This window comes from Petaurus breviceps, unplaced genomic scaffold (genome assembly GCF_028583685.1).
Source record: "Petaurus breviceps papuanus isolate PSGF00001 unplaced genomic scaffold, PetGlider_PUasm1.0 76, whole genome shotgun sequence".
Taxonomy (NCBI): domain Eukaryota; kingdom Metazoa; phylum Chordata; class Mammalia; order Diprotodontia; family Petauridae; genus Petaurus; species Petaurus breviceps.
In genome coordinates this window covers 2012787-2028724 of record NW_027186473.1, presented here as the reverse complement: position 1 = coordinate 2028724, position 15938 = coordinate 2012787, and the positions used below count along the sequence as shown (strand labels likewise).

General features: G+C 36.5%; 1 protein-coding gene across 1 annotated transcript in view; it reads left to right on the top strand.

Moving 5' to 3' along the window:
- The window catches only part of BEND4 (BEN domain containing 4), a 47728-nt gene that overhangs the window by 20102 nt on the left and 11688 nt on the right, over nt 1-15938 (top strand). Inside the window, exons 3-4 of the mRNA XM_069105023.1 lie at nt 6925-7016; nt 14456-14696. Coding sequence (XP_068961124.1) covers nt 6925-7016; nt 14456-14696 — 333 coding nt within the window. The remainder of the gene's footprint in view (nt 1-6924; nt 7017-14455; nt 14697-15938) is intronic.

Genomic DNA, 15938 nt, shown 5'->3' with positions numbered 1-15938 from the left:
CTCTTACTCACTGTGCCACCTAGCTGCCCCTTGGAGGCAATATTAAGAATGATGGATCATAGACATCCTATCACATATCTCCCAATGCTCAGTTTCACATGCTGTCAAATGCAAAGAGATGTTCCTAACCTACCATTCCTAGGAAAGGCCCTTTAACTTGTTTTTCTAGTAAGAGTTTTCTTGCCTTACTTGGGAGCCAATGGTATATTTTAATTTTATGCTCCTTAAATTAGTCTTTAACTCCATATGCAAATAAACACTTAATATGTACAAGCCACTGTGCTAGGCATTGAGGCATAGAAAGGCATAACCAGTCCTTGCTCTCAAGGAGCTCACAGTCTAATGGTGAAATGCCATAGAAATGGCTTTGTACAAACACATTTTAAAACTACCTTCAAATGACCAAAGGCATTTTCTCTAATTATGAGACTAAAGCAGTGGAAATAAGGTCTGTGTGACCTTTATTTACAGGTACAGACATGTTAAGTGACCTCTCTTAGGGCATGGAGCAAGTCATTTGGCAAACAAAGGATGAGATTTCAGATCTCCTACTTCTAAATCCAGGAATTTCCCAGTGATAGCAAAAGATAAGAGCACACCAGAGGAAAATTTCCTAAACTGTGGCACCTATGACCTGGTGAAAATTTCTGTTTGTTCTCATCATTCCTTACTCCCAAGTCCTCTGTTTTTCTCTTTCCTTCAACACACTTATGGCTGTGGTGGTCTCCTATATCAAGCATATTGGCTTGTTAAGAAAAGAGAACTGAAAAAGAATCAAGAAATGATAACCTTTTAGGGTACCGATAATAATCTTTCCCAAACTTCCTACTCCAATGCCCCATCATGGCATAGCAGTGATGTTGAGTACTTGGCAACTAGGTGGCACAGTGGACCTGGAATCAGGAAGAACTGAATACAAATCCAGTCTCAAGATTACTACTAGCTGTATGACCCTGGGGAAGTCACTTAACCTCTATCTGCCTTGGTTTCCTCAACTATAAAATGGGGATAATAATGGCACTTACCTCCCAAGGTGATTGTGAGGATTAAATGAAATAGTTTCTGTGAAGCACTGAGCACAACTACCAAATGATAAATACTGAATAAATGTTTGTTTCTTCTCACCTCCTTGAAGATTATGCTCAGCCAGGTACAAGCTCTAAAAAGTCCTACCTTTGTAGACCTTTGGGTCTGCCAAAGGTCAACATACTTATTGTCCAAAGGCCAACCTAGCTAAGGTATATTATCAGAACACTCTTGTTCCATTATCTTGGAAGATATTCAAAGCAAGTCAGCTTCTGGTAGTTTGTATTTAGGATCTTCCAATCTGCAACAAAGTTATTTGGTAAACCGTTAAAAGGTCAAATAGTACAGTAAAAAATTTCCATTTCCCCACTGAGTAACGTAGGATTGGTATATGTCATATTTTGAGATGGATTTTTTCATGTTTGGAGTCTTGAAATGAAAGAACTGCATAACAAGACAGATTAAATGATGAGAGAGGGACAAGAGAAGAGAAACTGTAATCAAAATTTTAATACAGCTATCTGCAATGAAAATTAGAAAATAGAGATCCAGTGGCCTTAATATGGGGAGAGAGTAGTGTTAGAGCAATTTTCCTTGACTCTCTTATCTGACAGTCACTACACCAGTTGCTCAGTCATTAAAGAATGCTTAAAACCATGCAATCAACAGAGCCATTTAAAATGGTGTCAGAAAAGCCATTCACTTGACAGCCTTAGAAAGAAACAGGAGTAATTTTGTTAAAGTCATAGTACCCAAGGCTTTCCTTAGTAACAATGATCTTTGATCAGTAAATTGGCATGGACCAAAATCAACTGAGATTTCATGGTCGTACCAGTAATGAAAGTACCAAATTCATATATCACTCCTACTAGAAAAACAACTTAAAGTGCATTTCCTAAGAATGGTAGGTTAGGAACATCTTTGCATATGAAACTGAGCATTGGGATATATGTGATGGTATGTCTATGATCCATCGTTCTTAATATTGCCTCCAAAGTTCTACCTTTAAAAAAAACTAATGCCTATATTGATTTCTTTGGCTTATTTTATTTCTTCCAGCATTATCTTATTTGCCTTTTTTATTCAGTTATATAAAACAGTCACATAATAGGATAACTATTCATTTCAATAATAGTATAAATGGTCTTGGTCAGCTTAAGGCACCTTTAGCGGTTACTTCATTAATTCCATCATAACCTCCATTATTCTCCACCAACTCAGTTTATTTCCTCCGATGTATATGTGAAATTCATTTTACTTTAGCCTATTTTGGCATTGACAGTCAGGATATATAACTAGTCCAAAGTAGTATCTTTTCTATGAATCAGACCAACCTTTCTTAAAACTCATTACTCAAAGTAGGATTGTAGGAACATAGAGAGATACAACTGAAAAGGACCTTAGGAGCTATCTAATGTAACCTCCCCTTTTTATGGATGAGAAAAATGAGGCCTCTACCTCCCAGGGTTGTTATGAGGATCAAATGAGATAAAAAAAATATTACAAAGCATTTAGCATAGTGCCTGGTATGTAGTAAGCACTATGCAAATGTTAGCTACTATTCTTGTTAAGTGACCTGCCTAAGGTCACTTGGATGGGTAATACGTGTAATTGACTTTTAGAGAGTAAGATTTCTAGATCATGATTTTGCTACTCAGAGGGATATTTTTAATTCTTAATTTGCAGATTTAAAGAATAAATAGCTAAAACAGTTATGCAGAGACTTTCTAAAGAATTGAAAATTAAGTGTATCTTTAATATCTTTGGATGACTATGGGAATTGTCCATACATAGTTATGCAGTATGGTTACCAAAAAAATCACAACAAAATAAAGCAGAAAAAAGTTCAGGGGATTGTTAATGCTTTCATTTCACTGGCAAAATGATGGTTCTCTCCTAAAAAGTTAGTGTCATTTAGCCAAGTAAGCTGCTCTGTGGGCCAAGGGAAAAAAGATTATTTTCCTACTTTGGCCCCTGATTTGGCAGGTAAATCTTACTCAGTATTTAAGTATTTATAGCATAATAATATTTATCACTTATTTTGCACATAAGATAATTGACATGATTCAGCTTAGCTTCTGCAAATGTAAAGAGGCAGAGAATAATGCACTCTTCCTCCTGGCTCTCAGTCTGGTCCCCAGCCATTATGCCAGGATTATGAAGTGCAACACAAAGATACCTACTTCCAGGAAGGGCTTTTGAGGTCCAATACCCTTACAGATTGCATCATCCAGTTTTGTTTACTAATTTGGTCAATCCACCTTCAATTCTTTTTAAGCTACATGATCCTAAAGAAAGAGCTAGAGCTGTGTGGTTTGAAATATAGTAACTGACACTAATCCAAACAGAGCCAACAAGCATTGATTAAATGATTACAATGTGCAAGCACCTAAGCTAGGCACTGGGGATTCAGAAAGAAAATGAAAAGCAGCCCTATCCTCAGGGACCTTACATTCCATCAGTGCCCTGATACTTGTAGCAATGTGAAGGGAGCAGAATGAAACTGCTATCACCGTCACTTCTACTTATAAACTGGGATTAGGGATTTGTCACACCTATCCCTTGCAGGTCTAAAGTACTTTTATTGATGAGTAGGTAAGTAGAAAAGACATGCACATATTGCACTGGTAGGTTATGGGCTGGTAGTAATACCTGACATTTGTATAACATTTTAAGGTTTGCAAAATGTGGTATATGTGTGTATTGCAACCTGAGAATGTCTTAGTTCATTTAAAAATTTTAATAGCTTAGTTTTTAAATTAGATTCAATAGCTTTAAATGAACTAAGACTTTTGTGACATTATATGTATGTATGTATACATATGTGTGTGTACTCCAATATATATGTGTACATATATATCAATGAGTGTGTGTATATTATATATGTATGTAAGTTTATTCATTTAATTCCTATAACAACCCTAAAAGGTTTTATTATTATCCCATTTGACAAATAATAAATAAACAAAAAAATCCATTTGTTTGGATGATAGAAAATGGAATTTATTAGCAAAACTACCTGTGAGTGACAGTAATAGTAGTTTAAAGTTCAAAATTTGCATTAAACTAGCCTTCTACATTCATCCACAAGCCCAGAAAATGACAGTGGTTCAAGCTTCTTTATGTGGTTAGTTTGTTTTTGTAAAGACTGCATCTCACTATTTCACCCAGGCCAGAAGTTCCGGGGCCACTCCCAGGTCTTATCCTGACTCTGATCAAGCATCCCTTTGACCTGCCCTATTCCCCACCTGGGCTAATTCACCCTTTCCTTAGGCAACCTGGTGCCACCACTCCTAACAATAGTTCAAATCTCAGAGAAATTAATCTTTGGGCAAATAAATAATTTTACCAAAAACTCAACCAAACACTGATAAAAATAGTAATACTATCTTGACTTTTTAATTTTTAAAAACACTTTCTACAATAGTTCACTTTGTGTCAAGGGAGAGACACATAAACACACTCATAAGACACTTGCCTAGGTATAATGTATTGGCCTAAAAACAAAGGTTTTGTGGAGGACATAAGTCAGCCTCTGATATAGCAGCCTTGGGTCCCTTTGTTTTCCCTGCATGTATGTATATGTATATACACACAAATACATATGTACATATTTGTGTGTACATATACATGTGTGTGTATCCAAATTGAGGTTAAAGAAGGATCTGACGAACTCCTTTAGCACAGCAAACTGACCATGGGGGTCCCACTACCCCTCCTTGGGGTTTAATTAAATAATACACAGTAGTAAACAAACTATTTCATTGCCCTTTCTACTAATCTAGGGCAGAACTATTAATACAACTATTAATTTGCCAATCAGAAGTAATTCAGATAAGAATTCACACCACAATTGGTAACAGTTCTTTGGCATTTAAATATTTACTAATCATTCTGGATACTTCTGTAAAAATGTTTGCCCTTTGGAAGAAGGAGGCAAGTCTGACCAGACCCCTTCACCTTGATATCTGCTTTATCATTCTATCCTCATACTGACTCTGTAAGTTCTGTATAGATAGGCATTATTATTATTCTCTTTATACTGATGAAGAAAAGGAGGCACAGAGAAATTAAATGATTTTCCTAAGGCTACACAATTGCAGGCAGAGACAGGTCTAGAACCCCAAAGTGTACTGACTCTTAGAAGTCTTCTACCTCTCAGTCCTCTTGTGCCTCAATGAGGTCTCCCTAATTCTTCCATTTTTATGTAAACATTGATTCTTGCCACAAAATGTATTCTTTTTTTTTTCCTTTTGGAGAGCAATTGGGGTTAAGTAACTTGCCCAAGGTTACACGGCTAGTATTTTTGTGTGGGTGTTAAGTGTCTGAGGCTGGAACTGAACTTGGGTCCTCCAGACTCCAGGGCTGGCGCTTTACTCACTGCACCACCTAGCTGCCCAAAATTGTCATTATTTTTTTTTTCACAAAATGTATTCTTAATCTGTCATTGTTAAGCATTAGAAAATTGTTGAATGCAACTTAATTCAAAAAAGGGGGAAATCTTTCTTTTTTATGTTGGAAGATATGTAATTTCATTAGTTGGGTAACTTCTCCACCAACAGAGATTGCAGTCCCTAAATTTGGAGAATTCTCTAGGTTTTTTGAATCTAGCTTATTGAAAACAGATGTGCTGTGCAATATCGAAGCCTATTAAAATTGACTTGTATAATCATTTAGCAAATGTCACTGAAATTGAAGGATTAAGTCAAACAACCACTAAGGAGTTGCCTAAGAAACCTACATATAAATATTGCTAATTACCTAAGTATTTGAAAGTAAAAATTCTCCCAACCTGCCTTTTAACTTCCTCTTGTTCAAAATGTTCAATAATGTTATCAGTGAAATGTGAGAGAATTAATTGTGGATGCTAAAACTCCTTAAGACCCAAGAGCGTAAGCATGGGGGAGGGGGGAGAAGAAAGATTCTGCTTGCTACCTGTAAAATTAAGACAAGCTGAGAACAACTAGTGCTAGCACTTTAAAATGAGGGCCCTAGTTAAACATAATATTTATTATCTTCAATTTGATGTGTTCCCTATTCAGCACCTTGGATAGCTACTGAAAAGACATCACTACATACTAGTTTTAGCAAGGTTCTCAACCCCCTTTTTTTTTCTAATTAGGTCATTCTAAGAGGGCAAATATTAAAGGATTTTTTGAAACAAAATTTTTCATGAAGTTTTCTTATTTATTCAGTGAAGCTACTTCAGTCACAATAGAAAAGAACTATTTCCCAAAATATGCGTAGTTAATTAGGTATGGGGCAACATCTGCTTAAGAAAAGTCTTTATCTGAGTCAGAACTAGCTAACTAACCACCTTCAGAGAAAGGACCTGTGAAGTAACAATGCATCTAAGTGTGTATATTTGTAGATGTAGGGATGTGTCTGAATTGCATGCAGTGTTTGCCTCCTGAAAAAAATAGGAAGTAAAGATTAATCATATGAATGTCCTGTCAACAATAAAAACTAGCTACCCAGGCCACAACTTTTAAAATGTCACAAGTTGTTGAATGTTAATTTTGGATAATGAGTCAAATTATGTGAGAAATGTTTCTCTCTCTCTTTTTGTTTAAATTGTGTTTATGATGCAAACTTTTTTATTATCATTGTTGTTGAACTGATTTAGTCCTGTAATCTTCTTTAATCTGAAAACCCTTCAGAGTAACTGCTGAGGAGAGAAAAAACCTTTAAAGGCCTCTGAGGTTGCAGCACCTGCTCTGGATTTACTAAGTTAAATAATTGCTCAAATCAGAAGAGAAGCTGTATTTCTGCTACAAAAGACCTCATTGGAGAATTGACAATGCAAATCTTAGAAGACCATATTTAGTTAAAAGTTGCTGTTGTTGTTGTTTTATGCAACACTAAGAATATTCAGTAATTACAATCTGTTTCCTACAGTGCCCTGCCAGACGGTCTTAGATTATTTGAAAACTGTCCTTCAGCACCATAACCAGCTTATGATACCACAGCCAGCAGATCAGCCCACAGAGGTAGTGTATGATATAAAGACAAAAAGAAGCATGCTTTATATTTCTGATTTCAATTAGATGAAACTGATAATTTAGTAATCCACTAATAAAGAATCAAGGAGTATATTGGTGACAAAATGTATTTCTGAGAGCTAAGGGTTGAATTGCATATATGCCTTGTTGGGTTTATGTGTGTCTTGAAATGATAATTGTACAGTGGGGAAGAGTGCTGGACTTGGGAGTTAGGAAGACTTTTGTTCAAATCTCACCTCAAACACTTACTAGCTGTGACTCTGAGCAACTAACTTAACCTCTCTCAGACTTAGTTTCCTCATCTGTAAAACAATAATAATAATAGTACCTACCTTGCTACGTTGTTGTGAGGATAACAGGAGGTAACACATGTATAGCACTTTGCAAACCTTATAGTGCTATATGAATGCTGACTATTATGATGATGATGGTAGTGGTAGCAGAATAGTTTGACAACTAGTTAAATCTAGTTTCTTTGCTAAGCAAGGAAAAACTATAGTTCATGCAAATGTTCACCATTTTTAGCAGGTCTTCCCAACCTACTTATCATTTACCCCCACCATGTTTCTACTCATAGAACTCTTATTAGAGAAATTCAAACATACTACCTATTACCAAAGAGACTCCTGTCTATGCAATCAATAAACATTTATTAAATACCCACCATGCGCCAGGCACTATCTTCACAACGATAGCAGATACTTTGCAAAGGAATTTATTGGTACAGGAGGACATTTCACCAAAATCTTCACTGCAAAGAAGTTGTGACCTGAGAAGAGTTTTCATACAAAAACCTCGCAGTCTGTGGTTGAACAATGGATGATCAAGTTTCTAACCTTTCCATATTTGCAGAAATAAACTATGTTGGATTGAGGAACAAGTAAGATAAACTAGTTTGGAGACTTTGCTTTGTAGACAAAATCTTAAGTAAATGCCAGTGCTTTGAGGTCTACTTAGTGCTTTAAAGTTGAGTCTCACAATAAATCTGTGGGGTAAGTCGGAGGAGGACAAGAAGTAGGAATATTCCTATTCCTATTTTGCAAATAAGCAAACAGGTTGAGGTTATGTAACTTGTCCAAGAAGCCAATAAGTGTTGGAACCAGAAAACAACCCCAGGTCTTCTGACTTCAAGTCTAGTTTCTTTCTACTACCATGCTGGCTTTCAATAACTACCAATAAGGTGGAAGGAAGGAAGGAGAGAAGGAAGGAAGAAGAGAGGGAGGAAGAAAGGATTAATTAATTTCTTAGTATATGTTAGGCACTGTGCTAAGTGATTTATAAATATTATCTCATTTGATCCTCACAACAACCCTGGCAGATAGGTGCTATTATTGTCCCTATTTTACAATTGAAGAAAATGAGTCACACAGCTACTAAGAGTCTGAGGCAGGATTTGTCCTCCATTCAGTCTTCCTGGCTCCAGGTCCCAGGCTCAATTCATTGCTCCACCTAGATACTTTTCCTATTCCTGTTGGATGGGGAAATTACTACTTTATTTTTTAATCTAGTCACATAGAATGTCCTCGGTCATATTTTTACACTATCTTTCATCCCAATTAACTATTTTGAAGTGTTATTTCCTCTATAATCTAAATAGCTCCATAGCTCTATTTTATTTGTGAAATTTCTTTTTTTCCAAGACAGTATTTCTTTTCTGAATAACTTCAAAATGGTAAATCTAAACAATACAGTGACTGAGTTGCTTTCTTATAAGTGAATATCAAAAATGTTTGAGAAATGTCCTAGATTGGCCTTATTCACTGGTACATCACACCTCGAAATCATACTTTGCTGATCTTAATGATAAAACTTGAATATGTAGAGGGATAGTGACCAGAGAGTTCACTTCAGAACCCCAAATGCCTCTGTTCAAGTCCTTTAATACATACTGGCTCTGTGACCCAGAGCAAATCATTTAAACTCTTGATTCTCTAGGCAACACTCTAAGACTATATTGATGGAGAAAGTACCATTTTCCATTGGTAGAGGGAGTTTCTTCATCCAGGGAGTTTCCTAACCCAATGAAATTACAGGTCCAGTTCCTATCTTTAATATGAATATGATATGCTTTTTTTAGAGACCTCTACACAACATTATAGGAACCATACATAAGAAGGATTTTTTTATTGTATGTAGGAATTTCCTCCAATAAATAAAGCATAATAAGACTAAAGTCTTATTGTGATAACTCATCACAAAATGGAGATGACCCTAGGTTCTTAAAGATGGTGTCATCAGAAAGTAGGCTCTAACAGAATCTCCCAAACTAGAAAGGCTTCAAATACAGGCCCAGTAAAGGATTATATGTTGTGATCTGAAGACAATAAGAGAAGATAATTCATGAATCAGGTTGAAGATGAGAGTAAATGATTTCTGAGATCCCTTCTAATCTATAATCCTAGAGATTAAGTGACTTGCCCAACATCACACAGATCATACACGGTAGAACCAAGGTCACCTCCTAATCCACTTCTCCTTTCATTACTCCACACTATTTCTTCATCTGATAGAAAATGCTTGAGGAAGGGATGCAATAAGAAGCAAAAATCTCTTCCTTGTTATACCTATTCCTCTCCAACCCCTTCTGGGTGAGATTTTTAATTTTAGGTACTTCCCATATCTCTCCGCTCATGCCCATATTCTCCCTCCCCTAAGCCCAGTTAAGATTTGGGAACATAGTGTCAATGGAACATCAATAGAGAACATTCTAATTTAGTTCTTCCCTTTCCAACATCCAGACCCACATTCACACCCCTCTCCCTACCTCAACAACAAATATCAGATCCCACTCAGTGTAGTCACACAAATTTCCCAGCTACAGAGAGAATGGTCTTGTATGCTTTGCAAAACAGAGACTTCAAATCCTCAGCTACTTTGAAATTAAAATTAAATAGCTGGTCAAAACCAGTAAACCCTTCTGGAGGTGAATAACATTTTATGAACAACCCTACCTGTTTGTCAGAAAGAGAAGAGAGAGAGGGTGAAATTGGAAACCAGGCTGCCCTTTTGTCCCTCCACTTCTAAGAAGTGATCAGGGGCTTTCATCAGTCCTTCAGCTAAAAAAATACAATTAAGTTTTCTTTCTCTTGTAGATAAAAGGAGCATATTAGAGAATAAAATGCAGGTGGCAAAAGTGTCCAAATGTGGAGTCAAAAGTTTTTACTGTGAGGTTTTTTTTAAATCATTTTTACCAACCAGGAATGTTTAATAAACTATTGATGGCATTGGCATCATTCCGAGGAATTTAGTGAACTGTACAATTGTGTGAATTTGGAGCCTGAAATGAATAGAAATGTGTCATCTGATTGAAATCCAAATTTCCAGGAGAGTTTTAAGAGAACCCCCAAATCCTCTGGGATAAAGGAAAAGATCATTAACTTTACCTATCTCTTGAAACATGGGCCCCCTTTTTTTGATGGCTTTACATGTTTAGTATGCAGACTTAGTAATTTGATAGTTTATCTGAAACTTTTGTAATGTGCCAAAGCCACCTCTATAAAAACTAGAACCCTGTTTATTCAAGATGACTATCTGATTAATTGCAAGACAGGATTTAAGGCAGTCTGTGAAAATTGTTATCTATTTAATTGTTAGGGTGTTACTAAAATAACCCTCTGTGTTCCTACCTTTTTTAAAGGTTATTTATTCATGAAGAACAATAATGCTGGGGGCATCTAGGTGGTGCAGTGAATAGAGCACTGGCCCTGGAGTCAGGAGGACCTGAGTTCAAATGTGGCCTCAGGCACTTAACACACACACACACACACACACACACAAACTAGCTGTTTGACTTTGGGCAAGTCACCTAACCCAATTTCCCAGCCTTCCCCCCTCCAAAAAGCAAAAATTTAAAAATTAAAATAAAAAAAAACCAACAATAATGCCTAAACTTGTTCCAGTCACTTGGATAAAAAAGGCAACAAAAGATCCTAACACTTAAGCACATTGAATTTAGCATGAGTTCTCCAAATCCTCAATTAAATGGAGATGCCTATCATCTGTAAGGAGGAGTCAGATTCTAGCTCTGCATCCTAAGACCTGTGTGACCCTGGGCAAGTCATTTTAACCTTTTCTGGATCTCAGTTTCCTCATCTGTATTAATGAAGGAGTTAGACTAGATCACCTCTAAAGTTCCTTCCTGTTTCTAAATCTGTGATGCTATGAAATACTTTTCTGAAAAGATGTGACCAATTGTAGAAGTTAAGCCTTTTAAGAGGAGAAATACTGCCCTTGTCCATGGCATAAGCAATTTAATATTAATTACTGACTACTTAATACTGTGCAAGGCACTGTGTGAAATACAAATATATGTATGTATATATGTGTGTATATATGTATTATATATAATATATAGTATGTATATATATATAAAATTAATAATTCCTACCTTCAAGGATCTTATAATCCTTATCTGAAGACGTAAGAGTAACACACATGAAATCTTTAGAGAAGAAATATGACCAAAAGATTCAGATGAAACATGTCTCCAAAGCTTGTTCAGAGGGGAAGGACAGAAAAAAAATACTGATAATTTATTCACCAAATGGTTTAATGGAATAAGGAGTTTTGGTTAAATGAAGTATCTGTAGCAGAAAGTTAATCATAAATCTTTTTTTTTAATTCCAACCTTCATTTTTAGAATGTTTCTTAAATCTGTATTCTGTTTTCCTGCCATAATAACTGAAGTGTGTTTAATATCGCTTCGTTATGATTCGATCCCTCAGAAAGTTCCTGCAGGATTTTGGTGATCATTCTGAAGATAACTAAACTATGCAGTGCCATAGCTGTAGGAAGTACAAGACAATGGACTAACTGTGCCCTGACCACAGAGACAATGGGGTGTAATAGAAAGAGAACCTAACTCACAGTCAAAAAGACCCAGGTTCAAATCCTGGTCCTAAGTAGCTATGTGACCTTGAGCAAAATCACTTTACTTAAGTTTCTTCATCTGTAAATAGAGGGGATTTGACTAGATAATCATTGAGATCCTTCCAAGCTTTCAATCCTGTAACTACTCATATGTTTATATCACTTAAGGGCATATAGAGCTCTTTCCTCACATCCTAGTGAGGTAGGTAAGAATTGTTATTCCTATTTTGTACATACTAGTCAATGAATCAACAAGCATTTATTAAGCACCTACTCTATATCAGGCCCTGTGCTGGGCATCGGAACAGAAAGACAAAAAATGAAGCAATTCCTTTTCTAAAGGATCTTAAATTCTATCAGGGGAGATATTTTATACATACATATATTCAGTTCAGTAATTTTTCAGTCATGTCTGACTCTTCTTCACCCCATTTGGGGTAAGTTTTCTTGGCAAAGACACTAGAGTGGTTTGCTGTTTTCTTCTCCAGCTCATTTTACAGATGAGGAAACTGAGGCAAAGTTTAAGTGACTTGCCCAGGGTCATACAGCTAGTGAGTATCTGAAGCCAGATTTGAATACAGGCCCTCCTGGTTCTAGAACTGGCACTCTATCCACTATGCTCCCTGGCTGCCTATACCTATATACCTACATACACACTATGCATATATACATATATGTGCATTTAATATATGTATGTATATGTACATGCCAAATAAATGCAAGGCAATTAAAAAACAAACACTTAGGGAAGGCTCGATAAGTTTCAAAGAAATTCAAGGACTCACCCTATGATTTTGCAGCTTGATATCTTGATTCAAGTCCAGCACTGTGCTGTCAATAACACCATTTTTCTCATGCCTTGTAGTCCTAAAAATTAAAAGATTAAATGAGGCTCTTGATTAATTGAGATTTGCTGTATTTCTTGACTTCTTGATATCTTGATAGACTAATAGTAATAATGGTAATGGAACCTTTTGATCAGGTTTGATTGTCCCTGTATGTACTACAACTGGTTGGTTTCTTTTTCTGTTTGTGCTAAATATGCTATTTTTTAAAAAATCACAATGTAGACAACAATTTAAGAAACTAAGGAAGTTTAGACTACATTGAAAATAAAATTAACAGGTACACAGCAGTTTTTAGGGTAGCAAAATGCTTCACATATAATATCAGATTTGAGCTTTGTTGTTATATAGTTTATACACACACACACACATATATATATGTATACACATACATACATACATTCATCAGAGGCTGCTAGGAGGTTCAATGGATAAAACACTGGACTTGAAGTCAGGAAGACCTGAGTTCAAATCCAGCTTCAGACACTTACTTGCTGTGTGACCCTGGGTAAGTCAGGTAACCTCTTTTTGCCTTAATCCACTGGAGAAGGAAATGGCAAACCACTCCAGTAGCTTCGCCAAGAAAACCTCATGGGCACACAGCATCATGAAGAGTCAGACATGACTGAACAACTGAATAACAACAAATACACACACATATGTATATGTATGCATTTATGTATGTATGAATGTGTGGGTAGTCAAATCTGGCAAGATAAGCATAACAGCCTCTAGCTGAACAAAGGTTTTTCAAAATAAGGCCCCTCAAGGCTTAAACACTGCCACATTTATAATCAGTAGTAAATTTGCAGCATTGTAAAACTGAATGAGTTGTTAGGGTTTCCCCTTCTTTATTTTGTATACCTTAATTACTGGAGAAGGAGTACATTAAAACTGAGATCTTGGGTTAATTAATTGGTCCTGGACTATAGAATTTTATAGACCACAAGAACTGAAGTAATGGTAGTGTAGGTACAATTGACTAAACATGGCTTATAAACGTTAGAGAAATTCCCGTAATTAGCCCCACTGCAGCTATTGAGCCCTGGGATTTTATAGCAGACATAAATTATGAAGGTTAAAAGGAAGAAAAATTTTGAGTTGACATAGTGGCATTTGCACAGAGCTATAATTTGAGTTAATGTGTTTTCCTGTGACTATTAGTGAACCTTTTCTAGTTTTAAAATTCACTTTTCTATTTACTTTCTCTACATTGTTTTCAAGGCAATAGACTGGCTAGCAGGTGTGAGGTGTTAAATACAAGTAATAAATATCTTATGAAAATATGTCATAAAAGTCATGTCTGAAGTACTTAACTGCAAGTGGAGGGGTGATGAGACAGGTTTGATTCCACTCTTCAAAGTCATTTTTATACCTCTGAGTAGACTGAAAAGGAAAGTTATGGGTATATTTAAATGGTGTTCCCTGTCATTGAATCTTGACACATTTTAACCTACCTGTTAAAGTGCAAGTTATAAATAGCTGCTCTCTCTAAGGTGTTCATTATACCTCATTGGGCTCTTGTTATAGAAAATGCAAATGTAATTTAAAAAGTGCCCGTTCTGAATATGAGCGATTGCTTGCTCCCTTCAATACGCGTTTCATTGTCAGCATATCAGCTTGGTTACAAGCCTGTTTTCCTTTCAAGCAGAGATCGTTTGAGCTTCTCTCTGTATGCCTAAGTGTATAATGGAAAATGTTTCACTTTCCCAGGGAAGCAAGCAGCTGTTGAACAACTATCCTGTCTACATCACTAGTAAACAATGGGATGAGGCTGTAAATTCTTCCAAGAAAGATGGGAGGCGGCTACTTCGATACCTCATCAGATTTGTTTTTACAACCGATGAGCTTAAGTACTCATGCGGCCTTGGAAAAAGGAAAAGGTCAGTGCAGTCAGGAGAGACAGGTCCTGAAAGACGTCCTCTGGATCCAGTTAAAGTAACATGTCTCAGAGGTATTGCACCCTTTTGCTCAGTGTCCGCCATATGTGATCCCATTTCACTGCATTGGCTGTGGCTCAGTAGAAATGTTCAGCTTTCCTGTATTTTGATTTTCCTGAGATCTCACAAGCTTTGTGTGGCCCATCAATTCCTTATCCAAAACTTCCTGGAGAACATTTTATTTGCTTTGGCATCAGTGCTCTGATTTAATGGTACATTGACATTACATAGCACTGTGATTTACATGCTAAATCCAGATTCAATTTCAACCAAAGGTCTTCTTTGACCAAAGTGGGATGATGTGAGATGGGAAGAACCAGAGCATAGGACTATGAGGAGAAATGTATGGAGAAGGACTAGCAGGGGAGATATATGGAAGAATAAGGGAAGAGAATAAATTCTTTCATAATTCACATAATTTTGTTTAGATGATTTTCAGTTCCCCTTTCCAAATCTCTGCCCTTCCCCACATTCCATTTTCTAGCCCTTCAAGACTATTTAGCCCAAATTTATATAATCCATTTATAATGTTAGCCAAATATCAATAGACATTTTTTATGGCCAGAAATGCACTAAACTCTGCTAGATCTTTACCATGCTATTAAAAAAAATCTGTTGATCTGGTGTTTTAATCAGTATCAGCAGTCAATATGGACCACTTTAAAGTTGGTTGGATCTGTTGTGCCAATAAGATTAGTGGGAAGGGAGGGAGAATTTAACAGGAAAAAAAAGATATTGATTCAATGTGTGGGCAGTCTTATAAAACAGTCTGAGATAAGCTCTGTCAGTAACTAAACGTTCAACCTTGGGAAAGTCACTTGAATTCTCTGGCCCCCAGTTGCCTTTAACCTGTATTATGGTATAGGAGAGCTACAAAGCAGCCAAACAGAAAGAAAAAATGAATAATGAGTTTGAGAAGCAAGTCAAAAGCTGTCAAAGAGAAATGATATAATGGTGTTGAAAGACTTCAACTAGCCAACCATCTAGACATCTGAAGGGTCTCGTGTGTGTGTGTGTGTGTGTGTGTGTGTGTGCACGTGCACACGTGCGCGTGTGCCTGTCGTTCTCTGTCTCTGTTCCTCCCTTTTTCTTTGTCTCAGTCTCTGTCCCTATCTCTCTATTTCTTTCCTCCTCCTCTTTCTTCTTCTTCTTTCTTCTTCCTCTGTCTCTCTCTGTCTCTCTCTGTCTCTGTCTCTCTCTGTCTCTGTCTCTGTCTCTCTCTCTCTGTCTCTCTCTGTCTCTGTCTCTCTCTCTCT